General features: G+C 42.3%; 1 protein-coding gene across 4 annotated transcripts in view; it reads right to left on the reverse strand.

Moving 5' to 3' along the window:
- Positions 1 to 395: 395 nt before the first annotated feature.
- Positions 396 to 22775, reverse strand: part of nalcn (sodium leak channel, non-selective) — a 110569-nt gene continuing 88189 nt past the window's right edge. For all 4 annotated transcript variants that reach the window (XM_049593575.1, XM_049593573.1, XM_049593574.1 and 1 more), the window contains 26 exons: positions 21551 to 21652; positions 21388 to 21457; positions 19778 to 19869; positions 19004 to 19126; positions 18649 to 18705; positions 18014 to 18134; positions 17791 to 17922; positions 17236 to 17403; positions 14847 to 14951; positions 14135 to 14241; positions 13927 to 14047; positions 13713 to 13811; positions 13476 to 13569; positions 10223 to 10329; positions 10004 to 10078; positions 9784 to 9903; positions 9617 to 9685; positions 9361 to 9509; positions 9131 to 9224; positions 8551 to 8683; positions 5810 to 5925; positions 5199 to 5356; positions 3388 to 3538; positions 3097 to 3246; positions 2844 to 2961; positions 396 to 1259 (listed from right to left, as the gene is read on the reverse strand). In XM_049593575.1, the coding sequence (XP_049449532.1) occupies positions 1117 to 1259; positions 2844 to 2961; positions 3097 to 3246; positions 3388 to 3538; positions 5199 to 5356; positions 5810 to 5925; positions 8551 to 8683; positions 9131 to 9224; positions 9361 to 9509; positions 9617 to 9685; positions 9784 to 9903; positions 10004 to 10078; positions 10223 to 10329; positions 13476 to 13569; positions 13713 to 13811; positions 13927 to 14047; positions 14135 to 14241; positions 14847 to 14951; positions 17236 to 17403; positions 17791 to 17922; positions 18014 to 18134; positions 18649 to 18705; positions 19004 to 19126; positions 19778 to 19869; positions 21388 to 21457; positions 21551 to 21652 (2974 nt within the window). In that variant the 3' untranslated portion in view covers positions 396 to 1116. The remainder of the gene's footprint in view (positions 1260 to 2843; positions 2962 to 3096; positions 3247 to 3387; positions 3539 to 5198; positions 5357 to 5809; positions 5926 to 8550; positions 8684 to 9130; positions 9225 to 9360; positions 9510 to 9616; positions 9686 to 9783; positions 9904 to 10003; positions 10079 to 10222; positions 10330 to 13475; positions 13570 to 13712; positions 13812 to 13926; positions 14048 to 14134; positions 14242 to 14846; positions 14952 to 17235; positions 17404 to 17790; positions 17923 to 18013; positions 18135 to 18648; positions 18706 to 19003; positions 19127 to 19777; positions 19870 to 21387; positions 21458 to 21550; positions 21653 to 22775) is intronic.

The following is a 22775-nucleotide window of genomic DNA, read 5'->3' on the forward strand; positions in this document are numbered from 1 at the left end:
GGGATGAGATGAAGAGGGTGGTGAAGATCTGGATGAGATGAGGAGTTGACTTTTGATGAGCTCGATCTAGGCATCGGATGTGATGACTGGAGCTGAATGCAGGAGGGCAGGATGACTGCCTAAAATGACAGCTGCCAGCAGCAGAGAGAACAGATTTAGAAGTTTAACAGCAGCGACAAGATTGTCTGATAGAGATCATGGCAAAATTTGATTGGTTTATCTGAAAGAGTGAATGCCTATAATCAGCTGAAGCAGGTGAGACAGAGAGGGAAATGTGAATGATTGAAGCATAAAGATCTTCCTGATTGAACCTGCGCTGAGCTTCATGTAATGCAATGTAAAAGAAATAAAATCTGACAGTTCTTTTGCTCATAAATGCCCGTGAAGGCCTTTATTAGAATAATTGAATATTTGATAAAGCTAAGGATTTATAATAATTTACAAAATATTTCATGTTTTACCTCCACACAAATACATAAGATAGATTTGACTTTAAATTACATTCACAGTCCAAAATCTAAACGTTTCTGTAATTTGCTTGTTCCATCAACAAGAACAAGAGGCCTGGTTCGAGTATAAAGTGACTATAAGAAAATCTCTATTTATACGATTAATACTGAAGACCAGAAGAGACATTATCAGACATGGACTAAAACAGAACAAGAGAGACAAAGCATTGACATGAAAGGACATCACAACTTATTGTAGCTGCATCAACACAATCACAGGAGAAGTTGACATGAAACAGCAGGACAGTAGAAAACATAAAGAGCAGCAGCTTCGTGGTTTGTTTCATGAATGCAACATGTCCTTTCGTGTCACAGTCTGCCCTAACACCACATGTGCCTGCATAGAAAAACTCAGCATTCATAATGAGTGGAAATCGCAGAGGAAAAGTAAAACCCATCCCAGAGGTACGAAATCATCACTGCATGTCATAAAGGCTGCTCGATGAAAGTATCATCAAAAGCCTGCACGCACAGCCTTACATACTTTCTGAACAGTTGTGAACCTGGATAAAAAAAGACTAGAAGCATTGTTTGTACTGATCAGGTGAGCGCAAGAGGAAATGTAACAACTGGAGTCAGCCAGCAAAGACGTGCTGCGCCTCATTCTCTAAATGTCAATGAGGTCGTCGCCGCTCTCGTCACTCTCCACAGTCAGTTGACGGGTCCACCACTTCTTCACTTCTGACCCCGAAGAAGCCTCATCGTTGACGGGGTTCATCTTGCACACGATGGACTTGACACTTGTGCGACCTAAGACAACACAAAGAACAAAGAAGTCTGATTCTTAACTTGTCAACCAGTCATTTTTATTACTTGCCACCTACAGCTCTATAGCTCATCTTGTCGGTCGGTTAGTTGGTCTATAAATATTTCACCACCCTTTAGCAACCACAGTTTTTGCCCTAGGAGGCTGAAATTTAGCCTGCAAAGTATGTGTGTCGATGTTTGTGTTTATGCCAACTGTCTACAAGATCGGCTTGGCAATGACCCAGATGTTATCAGCAAATTAACTGGCTATCTGTGGCTATAAGCTTCAAAGGTATGGATCAATAGGAGCCGACTACACCTACTGGTAGGTTCAGGCTGTTATCAGCCTGCCTAGTGAATGGCCATTACCAGTTCTTTGGGTTCACTTTCCTTAGGTGTAGGCAACCCGTTCTCACTCCAAAGTCATCAAAATCTGGTGCTTGGACAGTGACTTGCAGTGTCATACGCTGACAAAAAATGACGGTCGCGTTTAGTTTAACAGTGCTTGGTAGTGTCAGGGGGAGATGCGCCAGGACAAGACCGAGAGCTAAAGAGGCGGAAGTCCAAGTAGGGCAGGTGGGAATGGTGCTGGATGGGTCCAACAAACGATGACTATCACCTGGAGGAGCGGCGTTCATGTCCCGTAAGATTATAAAGCCAAACCCTGTTCTTTTTTCCTGAACCCAGCCACTTGCGAAGGTTCTTGAAGGAAAAAAACGTCAATTCATGGTGTTGTACTGACGTAGTGTGTTTATTTTGAAAGAGACTGTGTGTAAATGTTGCATTTCCTGTGAAAATGAAAGTGTATTTTGAAAGAAGACAATGTATGTAACAAGCAGAACTTGACACGGTGTCCCAGAACGACAACAACCAACGCACCCAGGGTACCTTGCACGTCGTATCTGGACGTGGCAAGTCCATGACCAAACGTCGATATGTGACGAGGTTGGAGTGAGAATGTGTTGGTTTAGGCACCAAAATGATATGGTTAGGTTTAGGAAAAAATGTCTGGGTGTAAATATTGGTTTCACATGGGATTTCAAACCCTGGTCTTCTGGGTGAAAGTCCTGTGTTTGACCCATCCACCAACCCTTCCTTCAACCCTATATGTGGACTTTCTTGCACATGGGCGAAAGTCCCATGAAAGCCCTTCCTGGCAGAAAGTTTCATTTCAGCTGCGATAACAGAAACAGTAAATGGCTCACGCGGAAACACAACTCAGTGGGCAAAATACAGTATAAAATTTCTGTCAACCTGATAAAGGCCTTCTCAACCTAACAGTAAGTGTGGCAGGCCCTTACTAACCCTATCTACGATGCTTATCACCACTGATAACGGCCATTTAATGGCCTGATGACAGCCAAATCAGGGGGCTATTGCAAATTTGTGCTTCATAAAATTCATCATAAAGAGGGCCCTTGCTTCCTGCCAGGCTACTAGTGTAAATAAGAGTGTTTTAAACTTACCTTTCTGGATAAATAACCAACTTTTTTCTGTAATACAGGGTCACAAACAGCTTTGATCTAACAGAATGTCCTCTACAGAACTGTGCCATTTGCAACAGACAGTACACAGAGGCGTACACACCTGCAGGCAGCCGCCACTGTCCCAGCTTCCTCTGTGGTTTCCCCAGGTCTGAGGAGTCCTGCCTGTAGCCTCCTCTGTCTGACAACGTGGGGCTCAGTAGCTGCTGGGGACCACTCATCTAAGCAAAGAGAAGATATCCTTTGTTTCACCACTGTGAGTGCACACCTGCAGATTATATGATGTGCTGGCTATATATCCAGCTGTGAGCATGTGTGAGTGTGTACGCGGAGCTGGTATGGATGCAGGGCTTTACCTCAGGCTGCGAGGGGTTGTCTGGGTTGTTAGTGTTGTGGTCCTCACTTGGCAAGGTGGTCTCTATGCTGGGAGGGTTGAGCAAGCGGCTCAGCTCCTGCTGCTGGCTCTCTCTCAGGCTGTGGATGATGCTACACGACTGCTGCTGCTTCTGCAAGGGCACAGGGACGTACAGTCTGTGGTCAGTGTGGGATACTGTAGTTTGTACTGTATATTTATGTTTCTTAAACACTCTGGGAATGAGTATGTTTTCACAAGGGATGTTTGTGTGTTTACTGTTGAGTAAACTAACCGCACGGATGCGTTTGAGGCATTTCTTGAGCCACATGCGTATGGTCTGCTTGGCAACCTCTTCTTCAATGGTGTACTCCAACTGTTCCCTGGCCAACAGCTCCTCCAGCTGGAGAGACTTTCTAATGTCCACTGAGCGATATGACAGCATGCTGTATGATACACACACAGACACACGGCCAAAAGAGGGACATATTTAGTGGAATATAATTATGCTTGTGTTAAATCAAAGCTTATCAGGGCTTTAAAGGAACACTTGATCTGCCAAATGACCATTTGTACATATTAATTACCAGCCCCATGTTACACTGAACTTGTGAAGAGAACTTTTCTCTCACATGCCTCTGGTAAACAAATCCAAAAACAAAGTATTCTTGATAAATAGAAGTCATAGGGGTCCGCTTTAGTCAACTATATCAAAACATTCATTTACAAACTGTCACACAACTCATGCAGTATAATTAAAGTCTCATTTATCCAGTCGTATGCTCAGTACTTCCCAAACAGACAGCCCTTTCCATCAGGGAGCTAAACTAACAGTAAATCTTATCTATGCTCTCTTCAAAGCCTCCACTCCATTGAGAAAACCAGTAATTTAACCTTGCTGAACACAGGAGGTGCTCGTCTATTGCTGCCTCAATAAGTTAGTTTGTTTTATTGTGTGACTTTGGTGATTTAAAGGGTTAGCTTGGATTCAGCAAAGTCACCAAATCACACAAACAACTGGTGGAGGCAGCGGTAGAGTAGCAGCTCCTGTGTTCAGCTAGGTAAAATTACTGTTTTTGTCTATTGAGTCTGGCCTAAAGAGAGAACAGATAAATTTCACCTTTAGTTCAGTCCCTCACTCAAAAGGGCTGTATGTTTGGAAAGTACTGAGCATACTACTAATGTGTTGTTATAGTTTGGCTGTTGTTAAACCTGTAGACTTTTCTCACTTTTTGGATTCTTCGTTCGCTCTGGAGGCATGTGATATAAACAGATTTTCTTCATGAATTCAACGTAACATGGGGTGAGTAAGTGATATACACGTGGTCATTTGAGGGACTGACGTATCACTTTAAAGAAAAACATTATACCAGTAGAGCTGTACAAGTTAATGTAGCACAGCAGCAACACCAAACCATCAAGACCTAACTGAAGTTTAAAGACTTCTAAACCCTGAAATGACTGGATGTAATATAAATAACTCTACACTTAATTGGTTCTCAATCAAGGAGTGTCAAGTTGTTTCAGACATTCAGTCCCCATTTCTCTTTAGCAGCAGGTTTTGTTACTTCCTGTGCAAAATAGAGTTTCTCCAGTTATTATCGAGAATTTAAATTAGACAGAGAGGGTGTAAATCTCCAATGCAGCTCCACTTAAAGGTTTAGAGATAAAACTGGTATATATTTACACAAATAAGCTGTCTGGTGGAGATTTAACACGTCAGTTTATAAAAAAAATCCAGGAGGGTGGTTTCCAAGTGGTGTGTCACAGTCCAAAGGTGTCAGGTTTGTAAAGAACACTTTATCTTGAAGTACAGTTAATCTCCAGCACAGAGCTTTCTGCTGCTGTGGAGTGAGTAAAACGGACAGCTATGTAACAGAGACAGCAAACTAGCTCGATGACATGGCCAAATGCAAGTATGACTCTGAATATATACATTGTGTGGACCTTGAACTAATGACTTAGGAGAAATCTGGACCCCATAGCTGGACCAGTTGGGAACCACTGGTGTAGAGTTCTGTGTCTACATTTACATTGTTACTGTCTTACTGTAGTAGGAGCCCTTTAAATACACTGTATCTGTGTGAAGTAGTGTTCCATGGTCACCTGAGCACATCGTGGAAGGTCACATCCCCTCCACTGTGAAGCCGCTCCATCTCATAGCACATGTGTTTGAACAGCAGCTTGTCTTTGTCCAGGTCCACCTCCAGCCTGCCTCGGAGCAGACGGAGCAGGAACTTCACCCTGGATGTGGGGATCACACCCTGGCAAAACAGTCGTGGGGTTATTTAAGAGGCTGTGACCTGACTCGAGTCACTCAAGAATTTTGGGTGGCAGTGGGGTGAAGAGCCTTGGGTCTGATATGGAATGTTGGAGCACAGTTATGACTAGCGAGTGGCAAAGGTGAGAAGGGTTGGGGTATATGTTGTTCTGTGTATGTACATGCTTGCACAAATAATCGAAAAGAAAAGCCTACAGAACATCTGGATGACATCATGAATAAACGGTAGGGGCGGTCTACATTTTCAATCTAGCACACACTGTTCTAATTACTTTTACTCCTATCACTCAAAGCCATACTTCAATCCCTTCAGCCCTTCTCATTGGCGCTTATCCTGCTTTCATCTTCTCTATATTATCTTCTGCTCATAGCCATATGATCATCGCCCTCCCGCCTCTGCTGTGTCCTCGTCCTCTCGCCTATTGCTAATTCTCACCTCCCGTTTGTCATCCACCATGTTCCAGATGATCTGGAAGTGCCTCAGGTCATTATAGCTCAGCAGCTGGTCCTCCTCGGTGGAGTAGAACAGTGAGAAGTTCTCCACGATGATGGCTGCAGCAAAAGCGAGAGATGTTAATACTCAGGGATGCAAATATAGCATGTTGGCAATAAACAGATGCATCAATGAAAGTGTTTGTATATAACAATGAATGGCAGTTATTCTGATGCCCTTTAGAGCTCTAAATATCCATTTATTTTATTTATGAAGCCATGAGTCAACCGCCCAGGCTTCTGAAAGACTGAATGAATCATATCTCAATAATCGGTTGAAGGAAACCCAGACTGTTAGTAATGACTACTTGATTCTCTAATTTGCTTTCATTCATTCAACAATTTTTCTTTTCCTTCCATACTTTTTTGTTGCATTGCTGTTTTTGTATGTGTGATTTTGAGCTACTTTTTCTTTTCACAATAAGGTCAGTAGTGGCTCTCGTATCATAATAAGTACATGTGGTTTATGCCTCACCATCTGTGTCTGTCTAGGCAAGATTACAATCCATACAAAGCTGGAGGAATACACATTGTATATTAAATTCATAAACCTGTAGATAGATGGTTTGTTTCCATCTTAAAGCTCACGCTCATTTTGATTCTGCTCCTGCCCTTCTGTGTAACCCCTCTTCCTCTTTCTGCCATGTCACTGTGTCTCTCTACCTCCTCTAATATGGCAGCTGCCTCTAATGTGAGAAAGAATTAATTTCCACATGAAGGGGTCTGAACTTTGTGCTGAGATGACAAAACTCCACGTAGTGTGCTTTATGAGCTCTGCAGTGTTGCACCACATAAAGCAGCATGAAGCAGAGCCCTTGCTGTTGCCAAAGCACAAGTTTGTTATGGTTTTGAATGGCTTTCGTGCATTCAGAAAAATGTGTCCTCAAACTGAAGGTGAGTTCCCATGTTGTGGCTGCGTGAACTAGATCTGGTCCCTAACAGTGTTGAGGGAAACACATTACATAAGCCACTTTTACAATGCCTGTTCAAAGCAGGAATGTCATGCCATAATTTTGCCTCGCCTTTTTGTGTAAAAGGTACAGTCAGGGGGGACAGAGTTGTCTCGCCTTTAAGCAGGCTATAGAGCTAACGACAATGCTGCACTGTTGTCTGTGTAAAAGGGACAGCTGGCAGGACGGGACCATGGAGAGGATGGGTGTGAGGTTCTGATGTCAAGTTATATGTGTGACCCACTGCTGAGAGATTTAAAAAGCAGCTAGAAGCAGTTAGCAGCTAACTCAAAGACAAAGAAGAAGAGCGTCAGCTGAAAATGTCCTCACTGGGGGGGGGGGACAATGAGGTCTGGGAGCTCTTAACCTTAGCCGCCAAATAACAGGGACAGTAAGTGGTTGTTATTGCTATGTTAATGCTGTGGTTATGTCACACTAGAGGACAGTGTCATTGTGTTACATATCAAGCCTCTTTTGCTTGTGGGATGCTATCTAAAATTACACCCTGGGATGGCATGATGCCTGCGCTGTTTGGTTCTGTGTAAAAATGCAAAGGCAGCTTCATGAAGGGACTCTCTAGCAGTCTTATCATGTGATCTCTGTGCAAGAAGGGCTTAAGTACTTCACTTTACTTTACTTGTATCACACTACATTTGTGTGTAATGCATTACTGTTCCCACACTCAGTAATTACTTGCTTGACATATGTTCTTCAATTACTGGCACAATGGGTGGATAGAAAAAAATCATCAAAGAAGCAGGAAACAGAAATCACCGTCTAGGGCACCTGTGCAGAGGTTCCTCAGCCTTTGTGTTCTTGTGCTGACTCTGAGGAGGAACAAGTTTAAGGAGCTCCTCCTCAGGAGGTATAACTGCTGCTTTAGTGATTAACCTGTCAAAAAGACGAGGCTAGTTTGCTGTAAAGCCATGGTTTGAGGTGCGAGCGAGTCGAGTGAGAGTTTGGCCCATTTATTGTAATTCAATGACATATAAACATTGGTTTTTTTCTGTTGAAGTCTCTCATTGTTTAATGATGTCAGGAAGGCCTGCCACTTAAATTATTTTATTTAGGCTTATCTATGTATTATTTTGATGCCAATATTGTTTTATATATTGATATAGTTTCACTTTGAGGAAGTATACATTACTACCAGTGCCATCTTGATTCTCATATTTACCCTTGTTTTGTGATGATATGTGAGCGTATGTAAGGTATAACGTCATATTGTTAACTGGCAATTATGTGAGAGTGCACCTCAGGTGATGCTGCGGAGTAACACAAAAGGCGAGGATATAAGGCTGTCTGAGTCAAGGGCTTTGTTTCAGTCTCTCCTATAAACTATTGGAAAGCACATTCTGACTTAATCTGAGCCATCTGTCTATTTAATTGCTATCTTATTGATATTATTTCCTATTTATCATCTTGATTTTGGCTTTGGCCTTTTTATTTTATCTTTTACAAGGTGACATTTTATGACATGTTATTTGTTGTATTCTCCTTTTGATTTAAATGTGTTTAGTTTTATTGTACAGCACTTTGTAACTGTGTTTTGAAAGGTGCTATATGAATAAAGTTTATTAATATTATTATAAAAGTAATGTAAAAAATTACTTTCTACTGGAAGTGATTAAGTAAAGCAATGCATTACTTGTTCAAAAAAGTAATGTGTTTTGAGTGAGGACCAAAACGCTTGTCCCCACAATGTATCAATACAAGAATACCCACACACACTGACCTACGAGTAGGTTGAGCATGATGTAGGCTATGATGACATAGAAAGAGCAGAAGTAGATGAGCGCTCCAGCGTAGTTGCCACAGTCGGTCTCCCAGTAGCGATGTTTATCTGGGGTGCAGAACGGGGCCTGAACCTATGGACAGAAAAAAAAACATATGGGGTGTTAAAACATATCAAATGATCACTGGAATGTAAAGGTTCAGTTCATCCAAATTCCCCCCAAAAACTGTCTTTATTTATGAAGTGATATCCAGCCATGTACAGTAAACAGCCACGTCAGCAGTTTTCACTGGGGCTATTTCTTTGCTAGAAAGTGGCTCTGGTGAAAACTGCTGACAGTGCAGTCTGTGGAGTATACAAAGTTACACAACTGTGAGTAACCAGAGTAACTGTTAATTCTGCTGTGAGCAAAACAAAAATCTATTCGCCTCCATTGTGTTGGGATAGCGGCAGAAAATTGAGGTGGAGCGACCCTTGCAACACAAATGTGTTTACAATATTCAGTATTTTTCTATATATGTAATAGATAGTGGGATCTTTTGTCTGTGGGGATGTGTGCTGGACCTGCAGCCCATCTTACCATGCAGTCATGCATGATTTTATTCCAATCTTCCCCTGTGACAATACGGAAGAGAACCGTGATAGCCTTGCCCGCTGTGGAGAAGTTGGCATGCCTGCGACAAAGAGAGACAGACTGGATCACACGGCTCTATAAAATGTGTTTTACTGCATGTACTACACACAGCCTGCAGTGCTCATCGGCAGGAACAAGCAGGGTGTGATCAATAAACAGAAGATTGTAATCCTCACCGGTTGATGTTCTCTCCATATTTAACAGTTCCAAAGAGAACAACCCCGGCGAACGCGTAGCAGAGGAGGAGGAGGAACATGCCCACGATGATGAAAAAGCTCTTGTACATGCTGACTACCACAGTCAACAGCAGCATCTTCAGTGTCACCTTGAGTCATCACACACATTCAGAGCCATATTTTATGGTTAGAATACAGATTATTTTTAGGGAAAAGTCACTGAATTGAGTATTGTCTCACACGCAAATATACTTACATGCTTCCCACAGATCGTAAAGAATCTGAAGACGATCACGCATGTGCCCATCATGTAGGTATATGCATTCTAGAGAGGGAAATGAGAGTTATTTGCTACTTAAAACTGGCTTAATAATATTAAGACTGTCTGGAGTGAAGATTTAATGTGACAGAAATTTGTCTGACCAGTAAGGAAAAGTGCAGGACTATCCAGATGACACCTAGTGATGTGACCAGCAGGTCATAGCGGTTCCGTCTGCTCTGCCAGTAACCCGCTGGAGACATGGCTATCAGCTTCATGGTCACCTGGGGAAAGACACCAACAATTAACATCAGACAGATGTTTTAACGCAGAGGAGGCAAAGTAAAACTTGATGGACGAGTAGATAAAGCACGACAGGCTCACCTCCAGTACAAATATAAATGTGAAGACCACTGACATGGTGGCGAGAGGAAATGTTACTTGATCGTCTACGTCCCACTGGAGAAGAGCAGATTCACATGTGTCAATTCATATAACATTAACTGTACCTGATATGCAAAAGGACTAATAAGTCATAGGAGGTAGAATTAATACATAAGAAACACACATAAATGAAATGACATGATGCATATGAGGCTTTACCTTGACTGAGAGCAGCACTGATTGTGCCAACACCAGAACAGCAATGCCCCGTTTGAAGAAGGGATGCTGAGTGATGTCATACATCTTGGCTCGGAAACCTCCGTTTTCTGTCAGGCAGATAGAAGACCACATTTATTTATTGACACCCAAACAGCTATAACAAGATGGTTCTGTGGAAATACAGTCAGGGTGGAAATCTCTGATCAAATCTGTCGTCATATTTGAATGTCTAAACTGGCTGCAGCAATGATCTTGACAAGTCAGTCGATGCCTGAAGCTGTTGTAGTATCTCCTTTTGTCCTGCAGATGGCAGTCACGGACTGTTCAGGTGTCCTTATCTGTGTCCTAACTGTGCTACTGGGGCCTTATTACAGAAACATTTTGGAGTCTGAAATCCTGTCTTATCTCAGTTAAGGATGACATTTATTTTTGTTAGAAACATGTTTCCTAACAGTATTGAGGGAAGAAAAAATCTTCTGTTCTTTAATAGTTCTAACTTAGGGATATCTCAAGTTGGGAATCCTGAAAAACAATGGCATAAACACGGTCCTAAATTTAATATAACTGCCAACAGCAGCACTGTTGTTGGTCTTTATGGCAGATCAAATGCCTTGTGTGAGAAAGCTGCTCTTGATTGGTCAGAATTTCCATGTGGGATAAATCCAGGAAGTAAAGCAAACGTTGAAGAAGAGTACACTTGCAAGATAAATGTGACACTTTCTAATGTCACAATGGAGGGACAACTACGCAGGTTGATTTTAGTGCTGCTCATCGTGGACTATATTGCTGTCATTGTTCATTTTAGTCAAAGCATACAGTTTGAAAACGAAGCGCGGCTCCAACTAGAAAACAATGTTTTGATGCATTGGATGTGCTGAATGTGCATATTAAGGCAGTACAGGAGGAGGTGCACATTAATAATCCTCCAGGACTGTAACATGCTCATGTTTAACCCAAACAATGTGTCATGTGACTGCAGTTGGTTCACATCCAGGTCAGAACACCTTCTCACCACAAACGAACTGCACCAGAGTTCATTTGTAACCAGACTGAGACCACCTCTTCAAGAAGGTCTCAGTCTGGTCGTTTTGGTGCGCACCTGAGTGTGATTGCTGTGTTCACACCTGCCCAAACGAACCGCACTTAGGGGGAGAACAAACTTGAGTTTGATTAAACCAAACCAAACAGGGCAGGTGTGACAGCACCCTAACATGTGATGTGAATGTGCCTTAGATTTAGTGAATTTTACATATGGCACAGTGAGGTTTCTGTTACATCGCTGTCTGACTCTGTATTTCAGTATCTCCTAAAACAAAAATTACATCAGACCGGAGATGTAGAGTCTTCTTTTAGGTCCATTAGGAAACTGAAGCTGCTTTAAAAAGGGATGAGAGGAGCTAATGTGATTGGCCATTACTGAAGCCCACCCTAACTCTCCCTAATGATGCTACATTCTGTTCTCCATTTGTCCTGTTCCAGCAGGAGGACTGTAACTGCACTGCGGGTTTCCAAAATTGCAAAAATTAATTTCCCCATTGACATATTCTCACATTTCAAGTTTGTGCTTGTTTCACGTGTCAGCCTTCTAGCTTTGAATGAGACGAACACTGTAACATTTTATCCTTGTCATAACAAATCCTTGTTAGGAGATTCTTGTTTCAGATCCTTGTTAGAACTGTCCGTAGTGTTCACTTCAAAGCAGGAAGTTTAATGTCAAATGAACATGAAATAGAAATTTAACAGTACATCATGTGGCAGGCGCAATAATTACATGACTGCTGACCACAGAGATTATTGCAAGTACTTTGAGTAGGACTGTGTGAGTAAAGGCCAGCTCAGTGCTGTAATGATCTGCCAGCAGTGAGTGAGTGGCGCCAGTGCTGAGGGCCTTTGGATGTGGATCAAAGTCAGGTTGATACTGCTGGTGTCAGCGGCACTGCTGACTAAAACTGAAGCCATTGATTTTCTGTTAGTTCTCAGCCTCAACTGTACTAACAGGCGATTTCCCACACTGCCTCTGAGGCACTTCAAGCATTCTCACGACTCTAATCACAGGAGGAAGAGCAACAGTTTAAATGTTCATGTGCTGAAATGTGATCGGCAGCAATACTGGGTTTTGTCCACTAATGTGAATTTAGTCAGGATAAAGCCGGTAGCAGGGTTCCCACACATTTTACCAATGAGTTTTCAAAACTTTTTCACAACATTTTACCCCAATTCTATGACTTTATTTAGTGTTGTAGTTTAAAATTGGTGGGCCTATATCAGAGGTTGTTACAACGGGCCCCAATGCACGCTATTATGATGGGCCCTAAGGCCAGGAGGTTACTTGTTATGCACCTCAGCTACCTACTGTACAATCTCATCGTTACATGATCAAATAGAGACTTGACTGGATGCCACACAGCTGGTTGAATATCAGCAAAGTTTCCCTGCTTCCCTTCACTGGTTCCTGTACAGCAGGGTCGGTCTTTGTTTCACTGTTATAATCATTACAAAGCAAAAGCAGCATGTGTATACATTCAGTAGGCTATATCTTCAGTAGCTAGCTAGCTAACCCTACACTTTTCAGGGTCTGATTTTGGTTTTGGAACAGAGAAGAAACGTGTATCTTTTTCCAACCTCTCCAGGTAACGAGTATCATTAATACACGACGTGCCCCAGGCCCAACATTTAGCTCCAAATCCACAACACCAGCCTGAAAATGAAGGAAATCTGAATTTAATAATAATTAAGGATTTTTATGATCATATTTCAAATATTAGCCAGAACACTATATATTCCAAACTTTGCCATTTCCAGGCCTTGATAACAGTTTTTCTAATTTCATAACTTTTCCAGGAATTTCATGACTGTGGGAGCCCTGTGGTGGTTTCCTCCAACATGTGAAAATCTGATACATACGCTAAAATAAATTTTCCTTTGAAGGCTATGACATGCATGATTCAGTGTCTGCACCATTCCCGTTATCTGTCCTCCCCTTCAGCTTTCCATTACCGCAGCTAGTCATCATCATTCGGGTGTCACGATGAATCCCTGGAGGCATCAATCCCCCAATGAAAAACAAGGACTATTAAATATGGATTAATCATGTAGGTGCTACTTAAGAATGCACAGGCACACCACATGATCAGTCAGGGATAGGGCAAAGACGTGACTCTCACATCAGCGTGCCTGATACTCTATCACTGCTTTATGTTACAGAATGATTGCCAATGCATTTGGTGTATGGGTTTTATTTTTGTGTGAGCACCTGGGCGAGGGGGCAGGTGGAGAGGTTGGGCTATCTTCAGTCGACTCTTCAGATCCTCCCATCTCCTCTGGTCCACTGTGAGGAGAGCAGTGCCCTGATGGTGGGACACAACACAAATGAATACCAAGAGACTGCAGCATCACCAGTTTGAATTTGATGTCTGCTTCTCTAGTCTCATCACTGCTTCATGAAGGTAAAAACATGCACAAACACTGCACCTATACATGTGGCTCTTACCTTGTTCTCATTGAAGTTTGCGATGACGACGCCTACAAACAGAGTGAGTCCAATCATGCATCCCAGAAACACAAAGACGTGGATGTAGATACCATGGATCTGCAGGTGCAGAGTTATCTTAACTGTTACAGTGGTCTTATGATGTCAGAGCCAGAACACTATCATAGGAATGAGTGGAAAGGTAAGGTAAAGTGAGGTGAGGTGAGGTTCGTACCGGTCCAACGCGATGAATAATGACATCTCGGACCTCCACCCAGCCTTTGAGTGACAGCACTTCAAACAGAGCCAACATGGCATTTCCCACATTGTCAAAGTTAAAGTTACGAGGGTTGGCCCTGAGGAAGGACAGAATGGAAACATCAATCACTGTCTGGAGAAAGCAACCCTAAATCAAACAGTCATAAAAAAACAAGCAGCTATACCAGACTCGTGGAACCCAGAAACCAGGTTTCTTCTCTCCAGGCTTTAGTTTCAGGTTGAGGTTTTTGGAAACGCTGACATTTATTCGAAATATACCGTGACAGTCGTCCTATAAACAAACAAAAGAGTTAACGGCAAAAAGAATGAAGCAAGTAAAATAGAAAAAGAGGGCGGTTATTGAATTGGTTGATGAAAGACGAACTCAAACTCATTTAATTTGCTAAAATGACAAACAAACTGAGGATATGACAACAATATTGCGCTTAATTTTGCATAATTGATTTAATAAGAACACCTTATCTCCTGTTCCTATCCTCATCTGCCTGTCTCAGTACTTGAACTCTTTGCAACTCTATGTGCAAAGACAATAAAGTAGAATCCAATCTTATCTTAAGAATTAAAGTCATTATAGTTTGAAGACAATATGTGTCTCCTCATTTATATGCAATTTACAGGATGATATTATTGCATATTACTGATATCAGTGCATCCCCAGTTCTTGTCAGTTAACACTGGAAGTGAAATGATGCTATTATTAGAAAAAAACAAGCTGAAAGAAGTACAATGATTGTTAGGAAACCAGGATAAAAGGAACCGCCGGATTATTGATTTGACTGGGGAAACCCCTTGTACTGATTCAGCTTGTGGTCCTCTGCAGGGAGTGTGGGGTGGGAGGGGGGTGGTTTAGCGAGGAGATTATGTTTCTTGCTGTACCCGTTTAAGGATATGGGGGTCGTTGCACTTCGCGAGCTTTCCGGCAAACAGTTGAACTCCAAAGCTTGCGAACACCAGCATTAGTGTGAGGAGCAGAATGGAAACCTGCAGGAGAATCAATCAAGAGTTTAAGGCGGACAGTTCAACATAATCCGAGCCTGTGAGATTAGAGAGCGAGCTAAGGATGTCAGACAGCTGTGGATGTAGAGACCTCAGCTGGGGAAAATCCAAGTCAGAGCCGGAGAGAATCGCTAACAATCGCAAGCTTCTGATAATATAATAAAATCTGTGGTAGGCAGAGCAAAAGGTAAGCAAAGCCCTGAAATGGCTGAGGATGTAATAATAACAAGAGCACAATCCAATAAAGGTGAATAAGATGCATTCATGTACAAATCCAAGTTGAATTTTTACACCCTTTAACCAATGTACTATAAATCATGAATACGTTACTGCCAACCTTTTTCTAATGAATATCACAGTTTTTCACACAACTCAAAGCTTTTTCACGACTATTTTCCAAACAGTGTTGCACTAAAGTCTCATCATTGCAAGTTTCAAGCTAATTAAGTTTAATGTTTCACTGCACTAAAGTAAAATGCAAACACATAACGACCTGCCAGATAAGGAAAACACAGGTAATGCTTTATTTTATGGTCACTTGGCTTTCTAATTATGTTCTTATGTTGCCTCTGATTAAAGGGTAAGTTAGGTCATTTTTAACCTGGACCCTATTTTCTCATGTTTTTGTGTCTATGCGACTAATGGGAACAAGCAGCTTTTGAAATTTGTCCAGTAATGAGTGATAGTGCTGCAGCCAGCAGCAGTGAAACAGGTTGCAGTGTGACCATGCGGGGCATTTATGCACTGTTCTTGTTTTGGACTCTGACAGGCTCAGATTGTTATTCTAAGTGTCTGACAACATAATGGAAAGGATCCCTACAGAGACAGAATTTTTTATTAAACCAGAAACAGCCCTGAAATCACTATCGCCAAACCCACCAGACTCCATTTAAATAAGCGGTAATTTTATCATCCCAAAAACACATTTCATTCAAAGTCAAAAGAAACACAATAAAACTCACAAAAGCTGTCTTGGTTTGACTTTCACAGTTCCAACAATCATCAACTCTGGTTTGGTTGAAATAAACCCTTTATTTACCTAGTTAGATATGAAAATATGCTGGCTCTATACATGCTAAAATCTATGTTTATCTAAATGAAGTCTGGTGGGTTTGGCAATTTCCTTCATTTTCAAGCTGGTTTTGTGGATTTGGAGCTAAATGTTGTGCCTGGGGCACGTCGTGTATTAATGATACTCGTTACCTGGAGAGGTTGGAAAAAGATATACATTTCTTCCCTGTTCCAAAACCAAAATCAGACCCTGAAAAGTGTAGGGTTAGCTAGCTAGCTACTGAAGATATAGCCTACTGAATGTATACACATGCTGCTTTTGCTTTGTAATGATTATAACAGTGAAACAAAGACCGACCCTGCTGTACAGGAACCAGTGAAGGGAAGCAGGGAAACTTTGCTGATATTCAACCAGCTGTGTGTCATCGCAGTGTGTGCAGATGAATGGTGGTTGACTTCTGTTAGTCCCACGGCAGAGGTCCAGGTGCTGGCAGAGGCACGGGGGTGAAGCCAAACACTGTTCATCTGCACACACTGTGATGCCACACAGCTGGTTCGATATAAGCAAAGTTTCCCTTTATATTCATTGTCTTGTGTGGCGATCAGCAGTGATGTGGTGGTTCACTTTTACACTGTGATCTGTAGCCTATAGTTCGGCTTTAGCTTCTAACTATCTTTGTCTTTTTAACCTGTTGTTGCTGCTGAGTCAGTTTGACATCCTGGATATATCCTTCAAACACAGACTGTAGACCCCTCTGTCTGCTTCTCTCTGGAATCACTCTTTCATTTCTCTAAAAATATGATAATATTTCTTCAGGGAGTGCAGTTAGTTACAGTGTGGGCTCCATTCTTACTCTGACAGCTTGTTGGACCATCACAAAGGGACGGGGCTATGTGAAAGGTCAATTTTGGGGCTGTTCCTTGTTAAACAAAAATGATCCATAATGTTGTCACACACTTGAAATAATAATTTGAGCCTGTCAGTAGCAAAACAAGCACTTTTAGTGGACACTTAAACACAAAAACTGGGTACCAGGTTGAAAAATACAAAAGTCACCCTTTAAGTGCCCCAAAGTTAGCGAAAGAGTAAGAAGAGTGAACTATGTTTATGCATATGCATGCAGTGCAGTAAAGTGTAAGTAATTAACCTCAACATCTGGTAAAAAAATAACTTGAATACTTTAGCTTAGCTAGTAGACTCTGAAAATACTTTCACTATTCTATTGTACACAAGTGGAAATTGTGGTTATCCACTAACCAGGAAAATCTCCTTGAATCCTTTGAGGACCTCCCGCACCACCTTCCTCATCTGGGGTACCAGCTTGAAGATCCTGAGCGGACGCAGGCAGCGCAGCATCATCAGCAGCTGAGCCCCAGACTCAGGAGGGACGTCAGGAGGCAGCCAGCACAGGAAGATCAGACTCACCTACAGAGGAGATGCACAGCAAGGACAGAGATGAATGATTTTATTTACATCAACAACCTTTTACCGTCCCTTATCACAACCAGCAGAGACAGATGTGTTCTATTGCAGCAGCTAGGAATAAAGACTAAATCCATCTTTTGCATAATCTTCAATTTCTAATGATGAACATTAGAAATTGAGTTATTTCGTACAGCTAATAAAATGTGAAAAATGTGGACAGCGAGGCCACCAAACTGAATTAGGTAATTTATAGTCATTGGCGACTATTTAAATGAGACAAATTACATGTGATTGGTCTTCCCTCAAAGACTTTTCCAGTATGATTTCACCATAATGACTTTTTTCTATTTAAATAAAGCTGCATTTCAATCGGACGAGATTTCTCACAAGATAGATGAAGATATCCATGACTCCTCCAAAGTCTCTGATGACAGCTGTGGGGGTGAAGAACAGCCCGTCGGCCATGATCTTCAGGTTGAGCTCGATGCTCATGAAGATCACGAAAACGTACTCCCCTATCTGAAACAGAGCGCAGGGGTTTAACAACGTCTGTTCAGTCACGCATCTGCTTGATTGCCTCTGCAGCCATTGATGCATCTGCTTTCAATACCTGCAGTGTTGGGACATGCATGACCCTTGTGAAGGGTGATTCAAACATCATAGAGATGCAGGAACAGATGGTTACCACGATCATAACCCAGTCCAGATAGGTGACGAGGCCCAGAAGATCGCTGCAGGGACACACGCATTAACACAGAGTTTTTGGGAATTTACACAGAGAAACAGTAAGTAGGTCAAGAAAGCTTTTTGGTTTGCAAACCAGCAAATACTCAGGGATAATTCAAGAGAAAAAGAAGGGGAGCAGACAAAGAGAGAAGGGAGGATATGTGAGGAGAGGTATCAGAAAGTGAGAGCGAATAAATCTTTGTGTGTGTGTGTGTGCGAGCAGCCCAATCTGTTCTTCAATGGGATGTCAGTGAAAATCCCCTGGCACCAACAGTATCTGATACAAAGCACTGCCTCTCACTTTAATAATAAGACTCGGTGCTCGGCTGAATTACGATCAGGTTGCATAATGGGTGAAATCTATTTCACAGCTCTTCACCTCGCAATTTTCATTCCTTACCACAGGGTTCGGGCGAGCGCGACGGGCAGGTAATAAGGTGCAGAATTAATAAGTATTCCACTGTTGTAGAACGGACAGATCAATAGAGAGAGAGGGAATCAATAATTCATCGCACTTACTACAGCTGGTGGTATTTGGTGTTCTTCACTGCTCCTGTTATCGGGTCAGTTTTGGATCTAGATATGAATTCATACAAATGAAATAAACCGTCAACATCTTGACAGAAAATAAAGCTTTTATGAGACAATCTCATACAAAGACATTCATCCTTGCTGCTGATGTGCTGCAGATTAAACACAGTAAAATGTGATGCAACACTGGAACAAGAAATCACACACACATGGATAAAGCCAAATGTTTTTTTGGTGGAGTTTACTGATTGATAACTAAATGCTTAAGTCCAATTTGTGACCATTCATTCACAAGAAGCCTTTATCCTCTTAAGCCCATACACAGATACAAGACCGATCTTACACATTGAAGCGAGCTCGAACAATCATCCTGCAAAAGTTCCTGAAGCGGTGCTCCCGCCCCACGATGAACAGAGGTTTATCAAAGTAAGGATGATTTTCCCTCAGTTCCTCCTCCTGGACTTTTCTGCTCGACCAAACAAGCACAGAGATGAAGCAAACACCGGTTATATAGGTAAACACCAAGGACTGAGTGTACAACATAAGGGCAGGGACACATGGCGCATTTTTTACTACCTGGAAAACATGAGGTCGGGCCCTGCCGGTGCTGCTCATGTACCTGTTCTGTGCCAACTTTCAAGGGCGCGGAGGCAGGTTGCGCCTGATGTTGCTAAGCAACCAGCACCGTATCTTAACCTACTTACCATAAATTGCAGGTTTGAAGTTAGGAACTGATCTTCTTCCAGGCGTTGTATTAAAATATTGTCTGTGGGACAGATGCCAACCTCTGGGTATCTGGGTAAGCTCCATGTTTATCAAAGACTGATACTAATTAAAGAAAGGAAAGATATCTGCTGGCTGCCATTGGTTATTCCTTGTCATATGACATGCGGTTATCTCAGGGTACAGCCTTCACCCACTGACAAATAGGTGCTTTGGGAATGCTTACGTGCCGCAACGGTGTTGCTCTCGCTCTTGTAGATGCCTTCTGCACATCTACACTGATGACAATGGATTTGAGGGTGCAAAAATGCGGCATGTGTCCAGGCCCGAGATATTTTTTTTTGGCAAAAACGTACTTTACAGTGTGATATTGGGTTAATGTGTGTGTGAATACCTTTTCATCTCTGCTTGTTCTTTCTTTTCTTGGATCATCTTGATCTCACTGTCCTCTCTCTGTGCGTTACGATAGCGTACTGTACTGGAATGCTGAAGTAAGAGACAATGAAGTTATGAAGTTGTTTTAATGAATACTGGTGGTGGAATACATGAGCAACATCAAGAAGTAATTTGGATTTTTTACAGTGGGGTTATATAGCATACTTATCCATAGTCAGTGTATGACATATAGTAGATATCAGTCAGCACGCCCCAAGTTTGGAGAAGCAGGCTGGAGTCCGACACAGAAGCTAAGTAATGTACTGCTGTGGATGGGGGCAGCAACAAATTGTATTTTAGCCACCTAAAAAGAATCCTACCTAAAAAAAAATCAACATGACTTTAAGTGTACGCTATATTGACAGTATTTTCACAGTTTTACCTTTCCATCAGTCAGCCTGTTCCGACAGGGAACTTGTTAACAGCTTCAATTCCCCACCTATCCTCTCATCAAAGTCACCAGACTCCATTGACAAAAACAGTAATTTAAGCCTGCAGGAGCTGCTGGGCTACCGCTGCTTTGATCAGTTAGTTAATTTGTGTTTTTGTGCAACTTTGGTGAATCCGGATTAACCCTTTTAAACACCAAAGTCACACAACACAAACCAAATAAGTGTTTGAGGCAGCAGTAGACCAGCACTTCCTGTATTCAGCAATGCTAAATCACTGTTTTTCTCAACGGAGTCTGGCTTTGAGGAGAGTGATATAATGGCTTAATTTTTCCATTGGAAATCACTGTCTAACTGCAAGGTAAAATGGTGAAAATATTCTCAATGTAGCATACACTATTTGGACGGGATTAGTTTTACATAGGTAAGTGGGGTAAAGTAATAATTACCAGAGATTTTAGTCCCGTGACTTAGGGTCCTGGAAAATTACCTCAGGTAATACTAATCCCGTGCGAACAGATCAGCAGTAAATATGTGTGTAGATATTTCGTCATATCCTGTTTACAAGTGGTTTTTTGCAGATTTTCAAGCATGGAGGCTCTTGAAGAAGCACTCAGTTTTGCACTTCACAGTCGGAAAAGTCCGTGTGAAACCTCAGGTACTGTGGGCCTACGACGAACACGATTCAAAACCAAAAGAAGGTCCCATCTTCTGTGTTTTGCCTGGAAGGAGTGTGGTACTCCAGGAAGCAACGTCATACGCACATGACGACAGGAGGGGACGGCGGTGCATGAATGGATTTACCCCTCCCACTTGTGGTAGTTTTACTGATATTTCATATCCCCTGCGAACTGGCCATTAATATTACCGATGTCCTGTGGTAAAGTGACATTACCCCAAGTGCCCATGTAAAACTATTCCTGTCCGAATTGTGCTTTAAACTGATATTGATTTTTTTAGGTGGCTAAAATACCTTTTGCTGCTGACCCCTCCACAGCAGAACATTACCTAGCTTCCATGTCATATTCCAGCGTGTGCAGAATGACATTTGTCTATGGATAAGTACCCCACACAACTCCACTTCAAATAATATGAACTATCCCTTTAAGCCTTGTTTGAAAACAGCAGTTCTGAAGCAGACACTACAATAGGTCAGTAATTATGGTGTCTGTATGCTCACATCCTGGGTGAGTGTCTCCAGCGACTTCCCTCGGCTGATCCTCTGACTGGTGGAGCCATGTCTCAGAGATCTGCAGGTACAAAGAGCAGACAGGTATTGCATAGCACTTGCTTGAATTTCTGTAGGAGTGTATGTGTGTGTGTGTATGTGTGTGTGGTCAGACCTGCGCTCCTGCCGTATGTGATGCTGGACACTGAGTATGGAGCGTTCTTTGGCTGGCTGGCCTTCAAAGGATCCACTTAACATACGCTGTCTGGTACAAGCCCTGTGAAACACAAACATGTTGTTTTTTCTCTCCTCGTGATCAATATAATGGAAATTTAAAAAAATATCAGTGTGTGAGGTCACCAGCTGGCAACCGCCACACAGCTGGATGTGGTCCATCTTCCTGCCTAACGAGCTATCTTCAACCTTCGTCATTCTGGGCTCATGAGAGTGGCGATGCAGACTGTTATTTTGAAACAGGTTCCAATCATTCCATTAGTCAGTGTGTGTGCGTGTGTGTGTGTGTGTGTGTGTGTGTGTGTTTGTGTGTGTGTGTAAGTGAGTGAGTGTGGGCATTCCTGTCTGTTCTGGCTAACTGCAGAGTCATGTACCAGAACAGAGCTAATGACACTGTGGGCACTGGCAGTGTGTGTACTTTAATCATTTATGGAGACTCTGAGCGATTACTTGTTTATTGGCAGTAAGTACGCATGAGTGCCTGCGTATGCTGGACTGTGTGCATGTTTGCCGATGTTGGTGCGACTGCGAGCCTAATTGTGTGTTTGTGTGGACGATCGCAGGCCAGACAGAACGTGTTATGACTACTGATATGCTGTCTATCTTTCAGACTGACTGAATAAGGGGCGGAGGGAGGGGGGTGGGGGGTGAGAGGGAGAGCGAGCCAGATTGGACATGGTGCCGGCGAGCTAATCTACACTTAGTGCCAGCTCTGCCATGCTGAACAGCAAATTATCCATTTACTTCATCGTGACAGTAAATGAGTCTGAAGTGGGTGTGTGTGTGTGTGTGTGTGTGTGTGTGTGTGTGTGTGTGTGTGAGCTGGACAGAGAGGCATTAACAATGCCAGGGTGCTGTTACAGCACAGCTACATCTAATATGCACACGTATTATTAGTTTCACCCACACAAAGACTAGGATGTATTTCATGATGATGCATAATAAACATATCTCTCCAAGGATGGTGTTGATCCAAAGGCTCTCTTAATTAATAAGAAAGGAGCACTAACAACTAATAAAAGTGGGGAGCTGTTCAAAGCTGCAAAAATGAGCGAGATTTGGTTGAAGAGTGACTCTTTTTATAGACATCTGGGTTACATATAACAGCTATTTTAGCAGCATTTCAGCAGCAGTGGCTTTTCCTGTTCCACAGTGAAAGATGGAAC

The sequence above is a fragment of the Epinephelus fuscoguttatus genome, linkage group LG13 (assembly GCF_011397635.1).
Source record: "Epinephelus fuscoguttatus linkage group LG13, E.fuscoguttatus.final_Chr_v1".
NCBI lineage: Eukaryota > Metazoa > Chordata > Actinopteri > Perciformes > Serranidae > Epinephelus > Epinephelus fuscoguttatus.